Source organism: Heterodontus francisci, chromosome 2, assembly GCF_036365525.1.
Source record: "Heterodontus francisci isolate sHetFra1 chromosome 2, sHetFra1.hap1, whole genome shotgun sequence".
Classification (NCBI taxonomy): domain Eukaryota; kingdom Metazoa; phylum Chordata; class Chondrichthyes; order Heterodontiformes; family Heterodontidae; genus Heterodontus; species Heterodontus francisci.
In genome coordinates this window covers 54,827,729-54,846,945 of record NC_090372.1, presented here as the reverse complement: position 1 = coordinate 54,846,945, position 19,217 = coordinate 54,827,729, and the positions used below count along the sequence as shown (strand labels likewise).

The window sequence follows — 19,217 nt, the reverse complement described above, 5'->3', positions numbered from 1 at the left end:
CGTGGGAGTCAGTTGCCAGCGATCGCCAGAGCTGGCGGGCAACCATAAAGGCGGGGCTAAAGCGTGGCGAAGAGACTTAGCAGTTGGCAGGAAAAAAGACAGAAGCGCAAGGAGACAGCCAACTGTGTAACAGCCCCGACAACCAATTTTATCTGCAGCACCTGTGGAAGAGTGTCACTCTAGAATTGGCCTTCATAGCCACTCCAGGCGCTGCTCCGCAAACCACTGACCACCTCCAGGCGGTTACCCATTGTATCTCGAGACAAGGAGGCCAAAGATGAGAGAGAAGGTAGATAACATTGGTGAATAAGCTAGCAATGTCAAATGAGCACATGGACACAGCATTGCTATTGATATGTAAGTCCTGTATGGTCTTCGCAAATGTGAATGAATATTACACGATGTAGGTGGAGACCTTACTCAAAACTGGTTGTCAAGCCAAAAAGACATCCTGCCTATCACACAAATGAGTAATGTGACATATGAATTTCAATGCCAGTGTGATGTTAGGTATCTAGGTCATACATCCCAAAGACTGGCAGACCGTATCAAACATGTCCCTTCCACTGTTCACAACGGGCAAGGTACAGGCCGTACCCAATCAGCCCGTGCTTGCAATACTCAAAACAATGTCCAACATTAGATGTGATTCCACGATTAGCAAATATTGTCCAAATAATCCATAGTGTACTAACAATTACACTGACAACCAATTTCAGATTGTCAGTAGGGCTCGCAGTGTGACACATTTGCACATACTGGAAGCTACATATAATTAATACACAGGGCCCTGTTCTTTGCAGACAGAAAGAACATGTACACACAGGTACATTTCACCTGTTTCAGCTAAAGAAAATAAGTGCCAGCCATTCGCTGGTTCCTTCCTCAAGGCCATGCCTTTACCAGAGTCAAGCTGCCTGGTTTAAATTTCAAACAAAGAAAGCTTGGCAGTTAACTGTCAGTCACCGTAAACTGGTGCATTCTCTATGGCAACTCCTCTACCAAAGTTCACTTGCCAACCAATCAGCACTTTCTTCTCATGCAGTATAAAGTTGTTGTTTTCCCTTACATTTGTATTCTTTCAGATTGTCTTGAGTGCAAGAAGAAAAGTTTCGACAATATGTCTCCATTTTCAGCAATATTCAATTTCATTACTGTTGCATCCAATTTTACCTTATGATGAATACAGTGACATTGGGGGTTACAAAACAAAGAAAACTTTGAAATGTCCACCAATACTCTTACTAAAGCAGTTCACTTACTGTATTCAGAACAACATTACCAAAGGATTTAACAGCAGCCAGTCTTTCCTAGTCCTTTGCTAACCAGAATGTTATGACAAATTTATGTACAGTAGTATGCAAGTTTAGCATATTGCCAGATGTTATAGATTATTTGTAGGGCATTTATGGTGATGCAAACTTTCAAGTATTGATTAGCACCAAGATTTTACAAAGCAACTATTCTGCCCAATCCATGAAATATTTAGTTTTCGTTTTATTTGACAGTGTCTGCAACTCAGGAATCTACTCTGGTTTCAGAACAGTAGTTAAAAAAAAAAGATAGAACTACTGCACGACCAATGAATCAGACTGCTCAACTTGTGAAGTCAAATCTGAAAATGCAAAATCTTGGCTGAAGTCTTATTTAAGATGGATAAGAGGAGCACAAAAAACATTGTAGCATGTTACCAGTATTCATTTTGATTAATTTTGCAAATTATTGTAGGTTGTATTCTGCCAGGTAGATAAAGCAAACAATTGGTCCAAATCCTATTCATCTCAAACTTCTTTCCCAGGTGTCTTCACTTCAAATGCCTCCCCCATCTGTCCAATACAATTTTAACAAACATCACAAGGAGGTGTATGACAGGCATTCGATCCAATTTTGGCCCATTTACAATATTGGGAAAAGGTCAAATTGCTCTGTTATACTTGTTATTCCAGTGCTTTATCAATCTTTTGTGTGTGGAGTCTTCCCCAAATACTAATACACTCCTGGTAACCCAAAATATATTGACACATATCTAGGGCTCCCCCATCCTAAATTCTGAAAAGCAGTGCCAGTTACACAAAGGAAGGTGTTTTGTTGCAGAAAGCATTTGTGTACACACACCCACATACATACAATATTATGCCAGTATGTCAAACAAATGCAGAATTTAAGAGAATGCGCTCACAATGCCCGACCCCAGATGGACAGAAATCAAACAAGCTGTTTTAGGACCCCCAACATACAGCTTTTCTGTGCATTCTTCTGCACATTCCAATTTCTTAGTATGCATGAGAACTAGAGGTGAACATATAGTGACATTATTAATATAAGATTCACTCAACATTCTTTTTGGTGTCTCTTATCCACATATTAAATATCTGCAAGGAATAGACTTCCTTTTGGAGTTATTTCACAAGCAGTCTGAGTCACAAAAAGATGAGTAGACAAAGAACAGAACTTGTACTTTTTTTGGATCCAAGTACCAGACAAATTCTTCTTATAGAGATCAATGATTCCATTCAGTTGCAGAACTCCCATTTTAGAGTACTATTTGATACTGCTTTTCTCTTAAAACCCATTCAATGAATCAAATGAATTGTTATTCTACTTTGGGCTATATTGATTTAATTATTCATATTCTATGGTATTTACATATACTTGCGTGCCCACATTATAGATTACAATAAAGGTTTATAAGATCAGTTTATCAGGAATAGTGCTGAGAACATGATAGAGAAATCTGTTTCTGCTTTATTAATGCCACTCCAAGTATCATCATTCTGAATAGGTGGTACAGCAGTAAACATTTACATCAAATTGGCTGTACAGAGAATAACAGATCCCAGGAACAATTACAAAGTAGTTATTTAATCAAGAGATTGCGGGTGCCAAACAATACGAATAAGAGCTCAAACAGTTTGCAAGTTAGCTGAACCCCCATATCAGATTACAGACTTTAATTACTCTGGTGTATCTTTATAAATTAAAAACATAAATGTTCATAATGATATATCTTGGATGTTCATTACTGCTAACTTTATTAAGGTTTAGTTTTTGTAAAAATATCAGTAAGTGTCATGACATGCACCAACAGCTTATGCACTTCATGTAGTGGCGGATGATGACATCCCCTATAAAGGATTACCGATTACGTCACAATCATAGTGAGTTTACCTGTTATAATCCATATGCAGATATCAAAAAATGAAAACAGGTGATTTTTATTAAGCTGAAAGAAATGCATTTGGTTACATAGTTGGGGAATTTATGTAATAATCAAGTGATTTATTTCAGGTCATCACTAAGCACTTCCGAAGTATTTCAAAATTAGATACCGTTTCATTACAAAATGAAATGAGATGCAACAAAGAACAGTACAGCACAGGAACAGGCCATTCGGCCCTCCAAGCCTGCGCCGATCTTGATGCCTGCCTAAACCAAGACCTTCTGCACTTCCGGGGCCCATATTCCTCTATTCCCTTCCTATACATATATTTGTTAAGATGTCTCTTAAACATCGTTATTGTATCTGCTTCCACCACCTCCCATGGCAGCAAGATCCAGGCACTCACCACGCTCTGTGTAAAAAAAAAAACTTGCCTCACACATCCCCTCTAAACTTTGCCCCTCGCACCTGAAACCTATGTCCCCGAGTAACTGACTCTTCTACACTGACAAAAAGCTTCTGACTATCCACGCTGTCCATGCCGCTCATAACTTTGTAAACCTCTATCATGTCGCCCCTCCACCTCCGTCGTTCCAGTGAAATCAATCCGTGTTTTTCCAACCTCTCCTCATCGCTAATACCCTCCAGACCAGGCAACATCCTGGTAAACCTCCTCTGTACCCTCTCCAAAGCCGACACGTCCTTCTGGTAGTGTGGCGACCAGAATTGCACGCAATATTCCAAGTGTGGCCTAACTAAGGTTCTGTACAGCTGCAACATGACTTGCCAATTTTTATACTCTATGCCCCGACCGATGAATACAAGCATGCCGTATGCCTTCTTGACTACCTTATCCACCTGCGTTGCCACTTTGTGACCTGTACGCCCAGATCTCTCTGCCCGTCAATACTCCTAAGGGTTCTGCCATTTACTGTATGCCTCCCAGCTGCATTAGAACTTCCAAATTGCATTACCTCACATTTGTCCGGATTAAACTCCATCTGCCATTTCTCCGCCCAAGTCTCCAACCGACAATCCTCATCATTATCCGCAACTCCACCAACCTTTGTGTCGTCCGCAAACTTACTAATCAGACCAGCTACATTTTCCTCCAAATCATTTATATATACACTACAAACAGCAAAGGTCCCAGCACTGATCCCTGCGGAACACCACTAGTCACATCCCTCCATTGAGAAAAACACCCATCCACTGATACCCTCTGTCTTCTATGACAGAGCTAGTTCTGTATCCATCTTGCCAGCTCACCTATGATCCCGTTTCACTTCACCTTTTGCACCAGTCTACCATGCGGGACCTTGTCAAAGGCTTTACTAAAGTCCATATAGACAACATCCACCGCCCTTCCTTCATCAATCATCTTCGTCACTTCCTCAAAAAACTCAATCAAATCAGTAAGACACGACCTCCCCTTCACAAAACCATGCTGTCTCTCGCTAATAAGTTTGTTTGTTTCCAAATGGGAGTAAGTAATAATAATCCCGAATAATCCTCTCTAATAGTTTCCCTACCACTGACATAAGGCTCACCAGCCTATAATTTCCTGGATTATCCTTGCCACCCTTCTTAAACAAAGGCACAACATTGGCTATTCTCCAGTCCTCTGGGACCTCACCTGCAGCCAATGAGGATGCAAAGATTTCTGTCAAGGCCCCAGCAATTTCTTCCCTTGCCTCCCTCAGCATTCTAGGGTAGATCCCATCAGGCCCTGGGGAATTATCTACCTTAATGCTTTGCAAGACACCCAACACCTCCTCCTTTTTGATAATGAGATGACTGAGACTATCTGCACTCCCTTCCTTAGGCTCATCATCCACCAAGTCCTTCTCTTTGGTAAATACTGATGCAAAGTACTCATTTAGCACCTCGCCCATCTCCTCTGGCTCCACACATAGATTCCCATCTCTATCCTTGAGTGGGCCAACCCTGATTACCCTCTTGCTCTTTATATATGTATAAAAAGCCTTGGGATTTTCCTTAATCCTGTTTACCAATGACGTTTCATGACCCCTTTTACCTCTCCTAACTCCTTGCTCAAGTTCTTTCCTACTGTCTTTATATTCCTCAAGTGCTTCATCTGTTCCTAGCCTTCCAGCCCTTACAAATGCTTCCTTATTCTTTTTGACTCGGCTGACAATATCCCGTGTTATCCAAGCTTCCCGAAACTTGCCAAACTAGTCTTTCTTCCTCACAGGAACATGCTGGCACTGGATTCTAATCAGCTGACGTTTGAAAGACTCCCACATGTCAGATGTTGATTTACCCTCAAACCGCCGCCCCCAATCTAAATTCTTCAGTTCCTGCCTAATATTGCTATAATTAGCCTTCCCCCAATTTAGCACCTTCACCAGAGGACTACTCTTATCCTTATCCACAAGTAGCTGAAAGCTTATGGAATTATGGTCACTGCTCCCGAAATGCTCCCCCACTGAAACTTCGACCACCTGGCCGGGCTCATTCCCCAATACCAGGTCCAGAATGGCCCCATCCCTAGTTGAACTATCTACATACTGTTTCAAGAAGCCCTCCTGGATGCTCCTCACAAATTCTGCCCCATCCAAGCCCCTAGCACTAAGTGAGTCCCAGTCAATATTGGGGAAGTTAAAATCACCCACCACCACAACCCTGTTACCTTTACATCTTTCCAAAATCTGTCTACATATCTGCTCCTCTACCTCCTGCTGGCTGTTGGGAGGCCTGTAGTAAACCCCCAACATCGTGACTGCACCCTTCCTATTCCTGAGCTCCACCCATATTGCCTCGCTGCATGACCACTCTGAGGTGTCCTCCCGCAGTACTGCTGTGATATTCTCCTTAACCAGTAATGCAACTCCCCACCCCTTTTACATCCCCCTCTATCCCACCTGAAGCTTCTAAAGCCTGAAACATTTAGCTGCCAATCCTGTCCTTCCCTCAACCAAGTCTCTGTAATAGCAACATCATCATATTTCCAAGTACTAATCCAAGCTCTAAGTTCATCTGCCTTACCTGTTATACTTCTCGCATTGAAACAAATGCACTTCAGACCACCAGTCCCGCTCTGTGCTCAGCAACATCTCCCTGCTTGCTCTTCCTCTTAGTCCTACTGGCCTTATTTACTATGTCCTCCTCATTTACTTCACTAGCTGTCCTACTGCTCTGGTTCCCACCCCCCTGCCACACTAGTTTAAACCCTCCCGAGTGACGCTAGCAAACCTTGCAGCCAGGATATTAGTGCCCTTCCAGTTTAGATGCAACCCATCCTTCTTGTACAGGTCCCATCTGTCCCTGAAGAGAGCCCAATGGTCCAGATATCTGAAAACCTCCCTTCTACACCAGCTGCTCAGCCACGTGTTTAGCTGCACTATCTTCCTATTTCTAGCCTCACTGGCACGTGGCACAGGGAGTAATCCAGAGATTACAACCTTAGAGGTCCAGTTTTTTTTAAAAACTTACTACCTAACTCCCCTTGCAGGACCTCATCACTCTTCCTGCCTATGTCATTGGTACCGATGTGTACCACAACCTCTAGCTGTTCACCCTCCCCCTTCAGAATGCCCCCTGTCCATTCAGAGCCAATTTATATGTTTTTATAAAACAATTAAAACAATGACAACATTTTTAAAAGGACATAACTTGATCCTGCTTGAACCCATTAGGAAGAATAATAAGCAATAGGTCTAGGAGACAATCAATACCAGGCTGCTTTATTAATGCCACTCCATGTATCATCATTCTGAATAGGTGGTCGAGCAGTAAGCACTTACATCAAATTGGTTGTAGAGAATAACAGATACCCAGGAGCAATTACAATGTCGTTATGTAATCAAGAGATTGCGGGTGCCAAATAATACGAGTAAAGCTCAAACAGTTTGTAAGTTATCTGAACCCCAATATCAGATTACAATCTTTATACCATTTATAACTATGCAGAATTATAACAGAAATATATAACAGTTCTGTTTACTGTATTACACCATATAAATCAGTGATTAAACAGCCTGTTATTTGGTACCAAAGATTTGTTCTTTGTTCCCCACTACCAATTCTACGTTAGAAAAATATAACACAGGAATCAGGTTGGTAGGTAAATTGGCCATTATAAATTGTCACTAGTATAGGTAGGAATATGGGATTAGTGTAGGATTAGTATAAATGGGTGGTTGTTTCAGTGCTGTATCTCTAATCTAATCTAATCAATTAAAGTTCGAATCCTCACGAGTTTCACTCAGCTTAGTTGCAATAAGCTCTATTTTCAAAATCACTCAGAATATGTGACTATGTGAGATAAACTATGAGAGATTACTTTAATTCAGCAATTTTCACTACTTTCAAATATTAAAATAACCAGGAGGATGGGTCTTAAAATATGAATATTTATTTTGATTTAGAGATACAGCACTGAAACAGGCCCTTCGGCCCACCGAGTCTGTGCCAATCATTAACCACCCATTTATACTAATCCTACACTAATCCCATATTTCTACCATATCCTCACCTGTCCCTATATATTTCCCTACCACCTACCTATACTAGGGGCAATTTATAACGGCCAATTTACCTACCAACCTGCAAGTCTTTTGGCTTGTGGGAGGAAACCGGAGCACCCGGAGAAAACCCACGCAGACACAGGGAGAACTTGCAAACTCCACACAGGCAGTACCCAGAATTGAACCCGGATCACTGGAGCTGTGAGGCTGCGGTGCTAACCACTGCGCCACACATTTTCTCAGGTACAATTTGTAAGTTTTTTTGGTTGTTCAAGATGGCTCCTGGGCTGGAAGCTCCCTAGGAAGCTCCCTTGCTGTTCAACTCTATCCATGGCCATCTGCTCCCATCCCTAACGTTTTCTCCCCCAATCTGCCCTCTTAAACTGTTTAAATTCCCCTGGCTCTTTAAATCAGTTCATTTTAGCCCTATCTAAAAGTTAACAGTTAGTTTAGTGTATGTTACCTGGGCCCACTGCCCTCCCCCAGCCACACCTGCTCTTTGTTTTCTCAATGAAATTGATCCGGATGAAACTGACGAGCACAGCTGCCAATACTTCAATCTCCAATCCTGCTGTCTTCACAGTCCAGAGTGTCTGCAGCCACGGCATGCGGTAAGTCCATTGAGGTGAAGAAGGAGCTGCGGGACCCGAGAGAAGTCCTGTGAAAAGGTGCCCCGAACACCCAAAACATCCACGAACGGCCCCCCCGGCCGCAACTTCAAAGCGCCCGCGGGAGATGGCTCGGAGAGCATCTGCAGCGCACTGTCGGCAATGCTGCATGCCTTTATTTAAACCACTGCAAAAAAAAAAACCCTTAGCAAATGTAATCACCTCTAAGTCTGCCAAATGATGCTTCACCTCCCGAAGGACGTGGATGAGCTTTCCGGACGTCGATGGTGGGCACTGAGGAAATGGCTTATTACCTGCACCAGATTCCACCCCCCCTCCCCCCCCCTTTACCCCCCTTCCCTGCTCCACCCTCTCAGCTCACCCCCTCACGACCCCGTCCCAGCCCGCCCCCCCCTCGCACCATCTTCACACCGCACCCCCTTCCCCTGCACCCCCCCCCCCCCACCCCCTCCCTCTACCCCTCCCCCTTGCATTCCCTCCTCCCACCGGCACCATCCTACACCTGTGTAGGGGCCCCAACAACCCCACTGCCTTGTGGGCGTCTCGGGAGAGACCAAGGCTAAGGGAGTAAACCCTAATAGAAAATCCGGAGCGGAACCCCGTAGGCGGTCATGTGTCACCTTTGGCATGTTTCCGGCAGTTCCTGCAGCCATACTGGTGCCAAACGTCGTGTCCTGCACTCCTTTGGACCCCACCAGAAAGGCCGAGAGGGGGGTTTTGACGACTGGGCAACTCTCAACCTCCATAAATTTACCCAGGCATGCGCCATGGAGAGGTCACTCCATAGTTGCCTCACAGCGACTAAAACAACACGGAAGGCAGCAGTTACGGGTTATAAGTCCAGATAAATTGGCGTAGAAACTGGGCGCCACGGGTTGCCTTTGTCGGTGGGAGAGGTCATTGCACCTCACCGGACAGCTACCGCCCGCCTCAAACCGGGCAGCCCCCGGTCAATAAGGTTCTGTCCCGCCACAGTCTGCCTGCTTCAATGGGTGCTTGGAGCTCAGGGTCATTGCCCGAAAGGTGGACTGATACACCGCACCAAACAACATGAAAAAAGGAAAGAAGGTACCAGCCCTTCGCTTTGCAAGCTGGAACGTCAGAACTATGTGTCCTGGCCTGTCGGAAGACCTTACACAAATCAACGATTCTCGGAAGACCGCCATCATTAACAACGAGCTCAGTAGATTCAATGTGGACATTGCAGCACTTCAGGAGACTCGCCTCCCCGCGAGTGGCTCTCTAGCAGAGCAAGACTACACCTTCTTCTGGCAGGGCAGGGATCCTGAAGAACCAAGACAGCATGGAGTGGGCTTCGCCATCAGAAACTCCTTGCTCAGCATGATAGAGCCTCCCTCAAATGGCTTGGAACGCATACTGTCCATCCGACTGCTCACCACCTCTGGTCCAGTACACCTACTCAGCATCTATGCTCCAACACTCTGCTCCGCACCTGAAGCTAAAGACCAGTTCTATGAACAACTCCATAACATCATTAGCAGCATCCCCAACACCGAACACCTATTCCTGCTGGGGGACTTTAATGCCAGGGTTGGGGCCGACCATGACTCATGGCCCTCCTGCCTTGGGCGCTATGGCGTTGGAAGGATGAATGAGAACGGGCAGAGACTGCTTGAGTTGTGTACCTATCATAACCTCTGCATCACCAACTCGTTCTTTCACACTAAACCCTGTCACCAGGTTTCATGGAGGCACCCAAGATCACGTCGTTGGCACCAGCTAGACCTCATTGTCACAAGGCGAGCCGCCTTAAACAGTGTTCAAATCACACGCAGCTTCCACAGTGCGGACTGCGACACCGACCACTCCCTGGTGTGCAGCAAGGTTAGACTCAGACCAAAGAAGTTGCATCATTCCAAGCAGAAGGGCCACCCGCGCATCAACACGAGCAGAATTTCTCACCCACAGCTGTTACAAAAATTTCTAAATTCACTTGTAACAGCCCTTCAAAACACTCCCACAGGGGATGCTGAGACCAAGTGGGCCCACATCAGAGACGCCATCTATGAGTCAGCTTTGACCACCTACGGCAAAAGTGCGAAGAGAAATGCAGACTGGTTTCAATCTCATAATGAAGAGCTGGAACCTGTCATAGCCGCTAAGCGCATTGCACTTTTGAACTACAAGAAAGCCCCCAGCGATTTAACATCCGCAGCACTTAAAGCAGCCAGAAGTACTGCACAAAGAACAGCTAGGCGTTGCGCAAACGACTACTGGCAACACCTATGCAGTCATATTCAGCTGGCCTCAGACACCGGAAACATCAGAGGAATGTATGATGGCACGAAGAGAGCTCTTGGGCCAACCATCAAGAAGATCACCCCCCTCAAATCTAAATCGGGGGACATAATCACTGACCAACGCAAACAGATGGACCGCTGGGTTGAGCACTACCTAGAACTGTACTCCAGGGAGAATGCTGTCACTGAGACTGCCCTCAATGCAGCCCAGCCTCTACCAGTCATGGATGAGCTGGACATACAGCCAACCAAATCGGAACTCAGTGATGCCATTGATTCCCTAGCCAGCGGAAAAGCCCCTGGGAAGGACAGCATTACCCCTGAAATAATCAAGAGTGCCAAGCCTGCTATACTCTCAGCACTACATGAACTGCTATGCCTGTGCTGGGACGAAGGAGCAGTACCCCAGGACATGCGCGATGCCAACATCATCACCCTCTATAAAAACAAAGGTGACCGCGGTGACTGCAACAACTACCGTGGAATCTCCCTGCTCAGCATAGTGGGGAAAGTCTTTGCTCGAGTCGCTCTGAACAGGCTCCAGAAGCTGGCCGAGCGCGTCTACCCTGAGGCACAGTGTGGCTTTCGTGCAGAGAGATCGACTATTGACATGCTGTTCTCCCTTCGTCAGATACAGGAGAAATGCCGTGAACAGATGCCCCTCGACATTGCTTTCATTGATCTCACCAAAGCCTTTGACCTCGTCAGCAGACGTGGTCTCTTCAGACTACTAGAAAAGATCGGATGTCCACCAAAGCTACTAAGTATCATCACCTCATTCCATGACAATATGAAAGGCACAATTCAACATGGTGGCTCCTCATCAGAGCCCTTTCCTATCCTGAGTGGTGTGAAACAGGGCTGTGTTCTCGCACCCACACTTTTTGGGATTTTCTTCTCCCTGCTGCTTTCACATGCGTTCAAATCCTCTGAAGAAGGAATTTTCCTCCACACAAGATCAGGGGGCAGGTTGTTCAACCTTGCCCGTCTAAGAGCGAAGTCCAAAGTACGGAAAGTCCTCATCAGAGAACTCCTCTTTGCTGACGATGCTGCTTTAACATCTCACACTGAAGAATGCCTGCAGAGTCTCATCGACAGGTTTGCGTCTGCCTGCAATGAATTTGGCCTAACCATCAGCCTCAAGAAAACGAACATCATGGAGCAGGATGTCAGAAATGCTCCATCCATCAATATTGGCGACCACGCTCTGGAAGTGGTTCAAGAGTTCACCTACCTAGGCTCAACTATCACCAGTAACCTGTCTCTAGATGCAGAAATCAACAAGCGCATGGGTAAGGCTTCCACTGCTATGTCCAGACTGGCCAAGAGAGTGTGGGAAAATGGCGCACTGACACGGAACACAAAAGTCCGAGTGTATCAGGCCTGTGTCCTCAGTACCTTGCTCTACGGCAGCGAGGCCTGGACAACGTATGCCAGCCAAGAGCGACGTCTCAATTCATTCCATCTTCGCTGCCTTCGGAGAATACTTGGCATCAGGTGGCAGGACTATATCTCCAACACAGAAGTCCTTGAAGCGGCCAACACCCCCAGCTTATACACACTACTGAGTCAGCGGCGCTTGAGATGGCTTGGCCATGTGAGCCGCATGGAAGATGGCAGGATCCCCAAAGACACATTGTACAGCGAGCTCGTCACTGGTATCAGACCCACCGGCCGTCCATGTCTCCGTTATAAAGACGTCTGCAAACGTGACATGAAATCGTGTGACATTGATCACAAGTCGTGGGAGTCAGTTGCCAGCATTCGCCAGAGCTGGCGGGCAGCCATAAAGACAGGGCTAAATTGTGGCGAGTCGAAGAGACTTAGTAGTTGGCAGGAAAAAAGACAGAGGCGCAAGGGGAGAGCCAACTGTGCAACAGCCCCAACAAACAAATTTCTCTGCAGCACCTGTGGAAGAGCCTGTCACTCCAGAATTGGCCTTTATAGCCACTCCAGGCGCTGCTTCACAAACCACTGACCACCTCCAGGCGCGTATCCATTGTCTCTCGAGATAAGGAGGCCCAAAAGAAAAGAAATTTGTAAGTAAATGACCAGAAACATTTTTCACATGACAATAGTACCAGTTACATCAGAAACATCGTGCTGACACAAAATGTTATGGTGCCAAAATGAACTACCGCTTATCTGGGCACTTCCTCACAAATGTGATGCTCTTCTTTTGACCCGCAATTTTCCAGCTTTTTTTCCCCAGAGTTTTTGTTTGAGCAGAAACAAATTTCCCAAAATCCTGACTCTGCCCCATTTTCTTAAACACTTAAAACAAAGTGTGTTCCAGAAAAAATTCTTACACTAAAAAAGGTCAAAAATGTGATCAAGTTCAACACCTACTATCGTCAGGCAAATTGAAAAGTGCTTCTTAAAAATCCGATGTGCCTGTCAGTACAGATACTTAAAATGAAAGTAGGGAAGTAAATCTTATATAATAAATAGAAACAAGAAAGGCTGGAACCACTCAGCAGGTCTGGCAGCATCTGTGAATTCCGAAGTTCCGAAGAAGGGTCACTGACCCGAAACGTTAACTCTGCCTCTTTCCACAGATGCTGCCAGACCTGCTGAGTGGTTCCACCATTTCTTGTTTTGATTTCAGATTTCCAGCATCTGCAGTATTTTGCTTTTATTTAAGTAAATCTTATATACATGATTTCCGTACTGATAAATACTATTGTAAACAAACGGAAAGAGAAAGATTACCGTAACCAACTAAATACAGGAAATCTATATTAAAGTACATGAACTTTAACAGCTTTGTAAAGCACGGTCTGTAGTTTTATTGTCGGCATGAGCAATCAAAAGAAATAACGAATCCATCAGACCGGAGTATTTCTGCAGGTTAAATATCCAAGCAAAGTGAAAAACACTTTTGAATTAGCTAGAAAATTTGATGCAGAAACACGGGCAATTTTTGAAATACAAGGCCTCGAAATTCCTGCATATTTGAGTTCAGACTCGGACACAGCCTAAAATATGGCAGGATTTTGAGCAAGTTACGAGCAAATTTTGCGAGATATCCAAATCGCCGTGATCTGTCACAATGCTGTCACAATCACTCTGCCAGAACGTCTCCGCCCATAAAATGTGAGCCCACCCCCAGGTTACAAAGCCTTATACTTGAGTTTATGTTGATTTATGTCCATTTGTGTGTCCGGGTTAATTCTAATGAGATCTGCAGGAAATGTGAGTGTAATTCAACATCGGCAGAATTGGCGTAATTTCGGGTACAACTTAGTAGCTGCGCCCACGCAGGAAATTCCAGGCTTAAAATGTTTAAACTAGGCAAGCATTTCCCCTTCAAAACGCTTTGAGGGAGCCATGTGTGTGGCACACACAAAATGCACTGTTTAGTTTTCCCAGGGCTTAGTTGATAAACTCAGGCTTTTGGTTGTGGCATTTACATTAGCCTTCTCAGACTTCTAAATACAGGTAAGCCATGAATTATCGGTATTAAAATACTGTCTCTTGCAAACCTTGGTACTGCAATTCGTAACGGCTATCTCTTATGGCACTTGTTGTCTTGTCTTCCTTACCTTTCATGACGAACAAAATGAAAGCCTTTACATTTTCCACAACAACCAACAAAAGGAAGCCCAAAGCAACAAGGGAATACAACCTCCAAGGCGTTAAAGCTAGAAACCTGGAAAAGCACAGACGGATAGGAGAGAGAGGAAGATTAAAAAAAAAATCAGCAATTATTTCAAAGGCTGCGTTGCTGACTGTATTTCAGATCGGCCGTCACCTAAGACTCGCCCAATATATTCGTTATTTAATTGCTTTGAAGTGTATGTTGCGCAATCGAGCTTTCACTTTTTAACATTTAATTAACATTTAAGCTGCCCGTTATAATCACAATTTAACCAACAGAATTTTGGGTGTACATTGCATAAAACTCGAATCCATTCGCCACTCAAACAGGGCATAATGGTTCCCAGTGAACATTTGAGAATTATTTCGGCTGTTTTCACAATGTGAATAATAATCGAATTAGTAATGTCACATTGAGATGTATCATCCAAATTAAGCCATAATCGTCAATATGCATTTTAACATGAGGAAAAAGACTTAAAATCGAGGATTCTAACCGACTGCGAAATGAAAAGTATGCGACAGGCCTACACTATAACAGAAAACAATAACACTGGACGCTGCGGCCACAAGTCCCTTATCAAATGGAACAAGTCCAGGAGCTCATTTGTCAATGAGTGAAGCTGATATAATGATACATCAAATGTAAATCAAATTCAGTTAACAAAAATAAGCAGTAAGCTTGTGCAGACTGCAAAGTCAGCTATGTCCAAGCCTGTTTCCGTCCTGGTTGTTAGCAAGAAATGCTTTTATTTTTGCTTTTATCCTTACCAAAAGAGAGCGTTGCAGCATATGAACATTGCAATGCTGTAGCCCGGTCTGTACCAGGTTAAAGCGGTCTCCATGTAATTCAGCAGCAAGCAGCAGAGCGAATCTGCATCATCCGACCCCTGCTCATTGTGGCCCAGACCGCGGAGCTCCGGCTCCTCCGGGGTGTCACCGGGGATGGGATCGCAGGAGTCTGCAGTGTGCTTCTGCTGCTGCCCATCACTGCTGCCCAGCGACCACCACACCCCCACACTCGCCATCTTATCTTTTCTTTTCCACATTTGTTTACTTGTGCAACTGCCTGCGCCTTGACGTCACCCACTGTTATGGGTTTGGTCCGCCTGTTTGTCACGTGACTATGTCATTGTTGGGCGGGGAAGGTTGCAACCTGCCTTTCTATTGGTGGATGAGGGACCTATTCAACTGACGTCATGGGAAGGGGTGGTGAGTGATGATGTCATTATTGGAAGAAGGGTGAATCATTTTGAAAGTGAAATCTGGCAGGATTGGGATATTCCTTTCATATAATCTACGCTGTGAGGCAACTATGGAGTGACCTCTCCATGGCGCATGCCTGGGCAAATTTATGGCGGTTGAGAGTTGCCCAGTCGTCAAAACCCCCCTCTCGGCCTTTCTGGTGGGGTCCAAAGGAGTGCAGGACACGACGTTTGGCACCAGTATGGCTGCAGGAACTGCCGGAAACATGCCAAAGGTGACACATGACCGCCTACGGGGTTCCGCTCCGGATTTTCTGTTAGGGTTTACTCCCTTAGCCTTGGTCTCTCCCGAGACGCCCACAAGGCAGTGGGGTTGTTGGGGCCCCTACACAGGTGTAGGATGGTGCCGGTGGGAGGAGGGGATGCAAGGGGGAGGGGTAGAGGGAGGGGGTGGGGGGGGTGCAGGGGAAGGGGGTGCGGGGTGAAGATGGTGCGAGGGGGGGGCGGGCTGGGACGGGGTTGTGAGGGGGTGAGCTGAGAGGGTGGAGCAGGGAAGGGGGGTAAAGGGGTGGAAGGGGGGTAAAGGGGGGGGAGGGGGGGTGGAATCTGGTGCAGGTAATAAGCCATTTCCTCAGTGCCCACCATCGACGTCCGGAAAGCTCATCCACGTCCTTCGGGAGGTGAAGCATCATTTGGCAGACTTAGAGGTGATTACATTTGCTAAGGGTTTTTTTTTTGCAGTGGTTTAAATAAAGGCATGCAGCATTGCCGACAGTGCGCTGCAGATGCTCTCCGAGCCATCTCCCGCGGGCGCTTTGAAGTTGCGGCCGGGGGGGCCGTTCGTGGATGTTTTGGGTGTTCGGGGCACCTTTTCACAGGACTTCTCTCGGGTCCCGCAGCTCCTTCTTCACCTCAATGGACTTACCGCATGCCGTGGCTGCAGACACTCTGGACTGTGAAGACAGCAGGATCGGAGATTGAAGTATCGGCAGCTGTGCTCGTCAGTTTCATCCGGATCAATTTCATTGAGAAAACAAAGAGCAGGTGTGGCTGGGGGAGGGCAGTGGGCCCAGGTAACATACACTAAACTAACTGTTAACTTTTAGACAGGGCTAAAATGAACTGATTTAAAGAGCCAGGGGAATTTAAACAGTTTAAGAGGGCAGATTGGGGGAGAAAACGTTAGGGATGGGAGCAGATGGCCATGGATAGAGTTGAACAGCAAGGGAGCTTCCTAGGGAGCTTCCAGCCCAGGAGCCATCTTGAAAGCCATCTTGAAAGCCCTTCGCTTTGCAAGCTGGAACGTCAGAACTATGTGTCCTGGCCTGTCGGAAGACCTTACACAAATCAACGATTCTCGGAAGACCGCCATCATTAACAACGAGCTCAGTAGACTCAATGTGGACATTGCAGCACTTCAGGAGACTCGCCTCCCCACGAGTGGCTCTCTAGCAGAGCAAGACTACACCTTCTTCTGGCAGGGCAGGGATCCTGAAGAACAAAGACAGCATGGAGTGGGCTTCGCCATCAGAAACTCCTTGCTCAGCATGATAGAGCCTCCCTCAAATGGCTCGGAACGCATACTGTCCATCCGACTGCTCACCACCTCTGGTCCAGTACACCTACTCAGCATCTATGCTCCAACACCTGAAGCTAAAGACCAGTTCTATGAACAACTCCATAACATCATTAGCAGCATCCCCAACACCGAACACCTATTCCTGCTGGGGGACTTTAATGCCAGGGTTGGGGCCGACCATGACTCATGGCCCTCCTGCCTTGGGCGCTATGGCGTTGGAAGGATGAATGAGAACGGGCAGAGACTGCTTGAGTTGTGTACCTATCATAACCTCTGCATCACCAACTCGTTTTTTCACACTAAACCCTGTCACCAGGTTTCATGGAGGCACCCAAGATCACGTCGTTGGCACCAGCTAGACCTCATTGTCACAAGGCGAGCCGCCTTAAACATTGTTCAAATCACACGCAGCTTCCACAGTGCGGACTGCGACACCGACCACTCCCTGGTGTGCAGCAAGGTTAGACTCAGACCAAAGAAGTTGCATCATTCCAAGCAGAAGGGCCACCCGCGCATCAACACGAGCAGAATTTCTCACCCACAGCTGTTACAAAAATTTCTAAATTCACTTGTAACAGCCCTTCAAAACACTCCCACAGGGGATGCTGAGACCAAGTGGGCCCACATCAGAGACGCCATCTATGAGTCAGCTTTGACCACCTACGGCAAAAGTGCGAAGAGAAATGCAGACTGGTTTCAATCTCATAATGAAGAGCTGGAACCTGTCATAGCCGCTAAGCGCATTGCACTTTTGAACTACAAGAAAGCCCCCAGCGATTTAACATCCGCAGCACTTAAAGCAGCCAGAAGTACTGCACAAAGAACAGCTAGGCGTTGCGCAAACGACTACTGGCAACACCTATGCAGTCATATTCAGCTGGCCTCAGACACCGGAAACATCAGAGGAATGTATGATGGCACGAAGAGAGCTCTTGGGCCAACCATCAAGAAGATCACCCCCCTCAAATCTAAATCGGGGGACATAATCACTGACCAACGCAAACAGATGGACCGCTGGGTTGAGCACTACCTAGAACTGTACTCCAGGGAGAATGCTGTCACTGAGACTGCCCTCAATGCAGCCCAGCCTCTACCAGTCATGGATGAGCTGGACATACAGCCAACCAAATCGGAACTCAGTGATGCCATTGATTCCCTAGCCAGCGGAAAAGCCCCTGGGAAGGACAGCATTACCCCTGAAATAATCAAGAGTGCCAAGCCTGCTATACTCTCAGCACTACATGAACTGCTATGCCTGTGCTGGGACGAGGGAGCAGTACCCCAGGACATGCGCGATGCCAACATCATCACCCTCTATAAAAACAAAGGTGACCGCGGTGACTGCAACAACTACCGTGGAATCTCCCTGCTCAGCATAGTGGGGAAAGTCTTTGCTCGAGTCGCTCTGAACAGGCTCCAGAAGCTGGCCGAGCGCGTCTACCCTGAGGCACAGTGTGGCTTTCGTGCAGAGAGATCGACTATTGACATGCTGTTCTCCCTTCGTCAGATACAGGAGAAATGCCGTGAACAACAGATGCCCCTCTACATTGCTTTCATTGATCTCACCAAAGCCTTTGACCTCGTCAGCAGACGTGGTCTCTTCAGACTACTAGAAAAGATCGGATGTCCACCAAAGCTACTAAGTATCATCACCTCATTCCATGACAATATGAAAGGCACAATTCAACATGGTGGCTCCTCATCAGAGCCCTTTCCTATCCTGAGTGGTGTGAAACAGGGCTGTGTTCTCGCACCCACACTTTTTGGGATTTTCTTCTCCCTGCTGCTTTCACATGCGTTCAAATCCTCTGAAGAAGGAATTTTCCTCCACACAAGATCAGGGGGCAGGTTGTTCAACCTTGCCCGTCTAAGAGCGAAGTCCAAAGTACGGAAAGTCCTCATCAGAGAACTCCTCTTTGCTGACGATGCTGCTTTAACATCTCACACTGAAGAATGCCTGCAGAGTCTCATCGACAGGTTTGCGTCTGCCTGCAATGAATTTGGCCTAACCATCAGCCTCAAGAAAACGAACATCATGGGGCAGGATGTCAGAAATGCTCCATCCATCAATATTGGCGACCACGCTCTGGAAGTGGTTCAAGAGTTCACCTACCTAGGCTCAACTATCACCAGTAACCTGTCTCTAGATGCAGAAATCAACAAGCGCATGGGTAAGGCTTCCACTGCTATGTTCAGACTGGCCAAGAGAGTGTGGGAAAATGGCGCACTGACACGGAACACAAAAGTCCGAGTGTATCAGGCCTGTGTCCTCAGTACCTTGCTCTACGGCAGC

At 46.3% G+C, this 19,217-nt stretch overlaps 1 protein-coding gene across 2 annotated transcripts in view; it reads right to left on the bottom strand.

The window, feature by feature from the left end:
• The window catches only part of retreg1 (reticulophagy regulator 1), a 305,262-nt gene extending 290,024 nt beyond the window's left edge, over nt 1–15,238 (bottom strand). The window contains exons 1-2 of one of the 2 annotated variants that reach the window (XM_068058442.1): nt 14,912–15,238; nt 14,086–14,192 (exon numbers count right to left, since the gene is read on the bottom strand). In XM_068058442.1, the coding sequence (XP_067914543.1) occupies nt 14,086–14,192; nt 14,912–15,189 (385 nt within the window). In that variant the 5' untranslated portion in view covers nt 15,190–15,238. The remainder of the gene's footprint in view (nt 1–14,085; nt 14,193–14,911) is intronic. The other variant, XM_068058450.1, reaches the window with a different exon arrangement.
• Nucleotides 15,239–19,217: the final 3,979 nt, after the last annotated feature.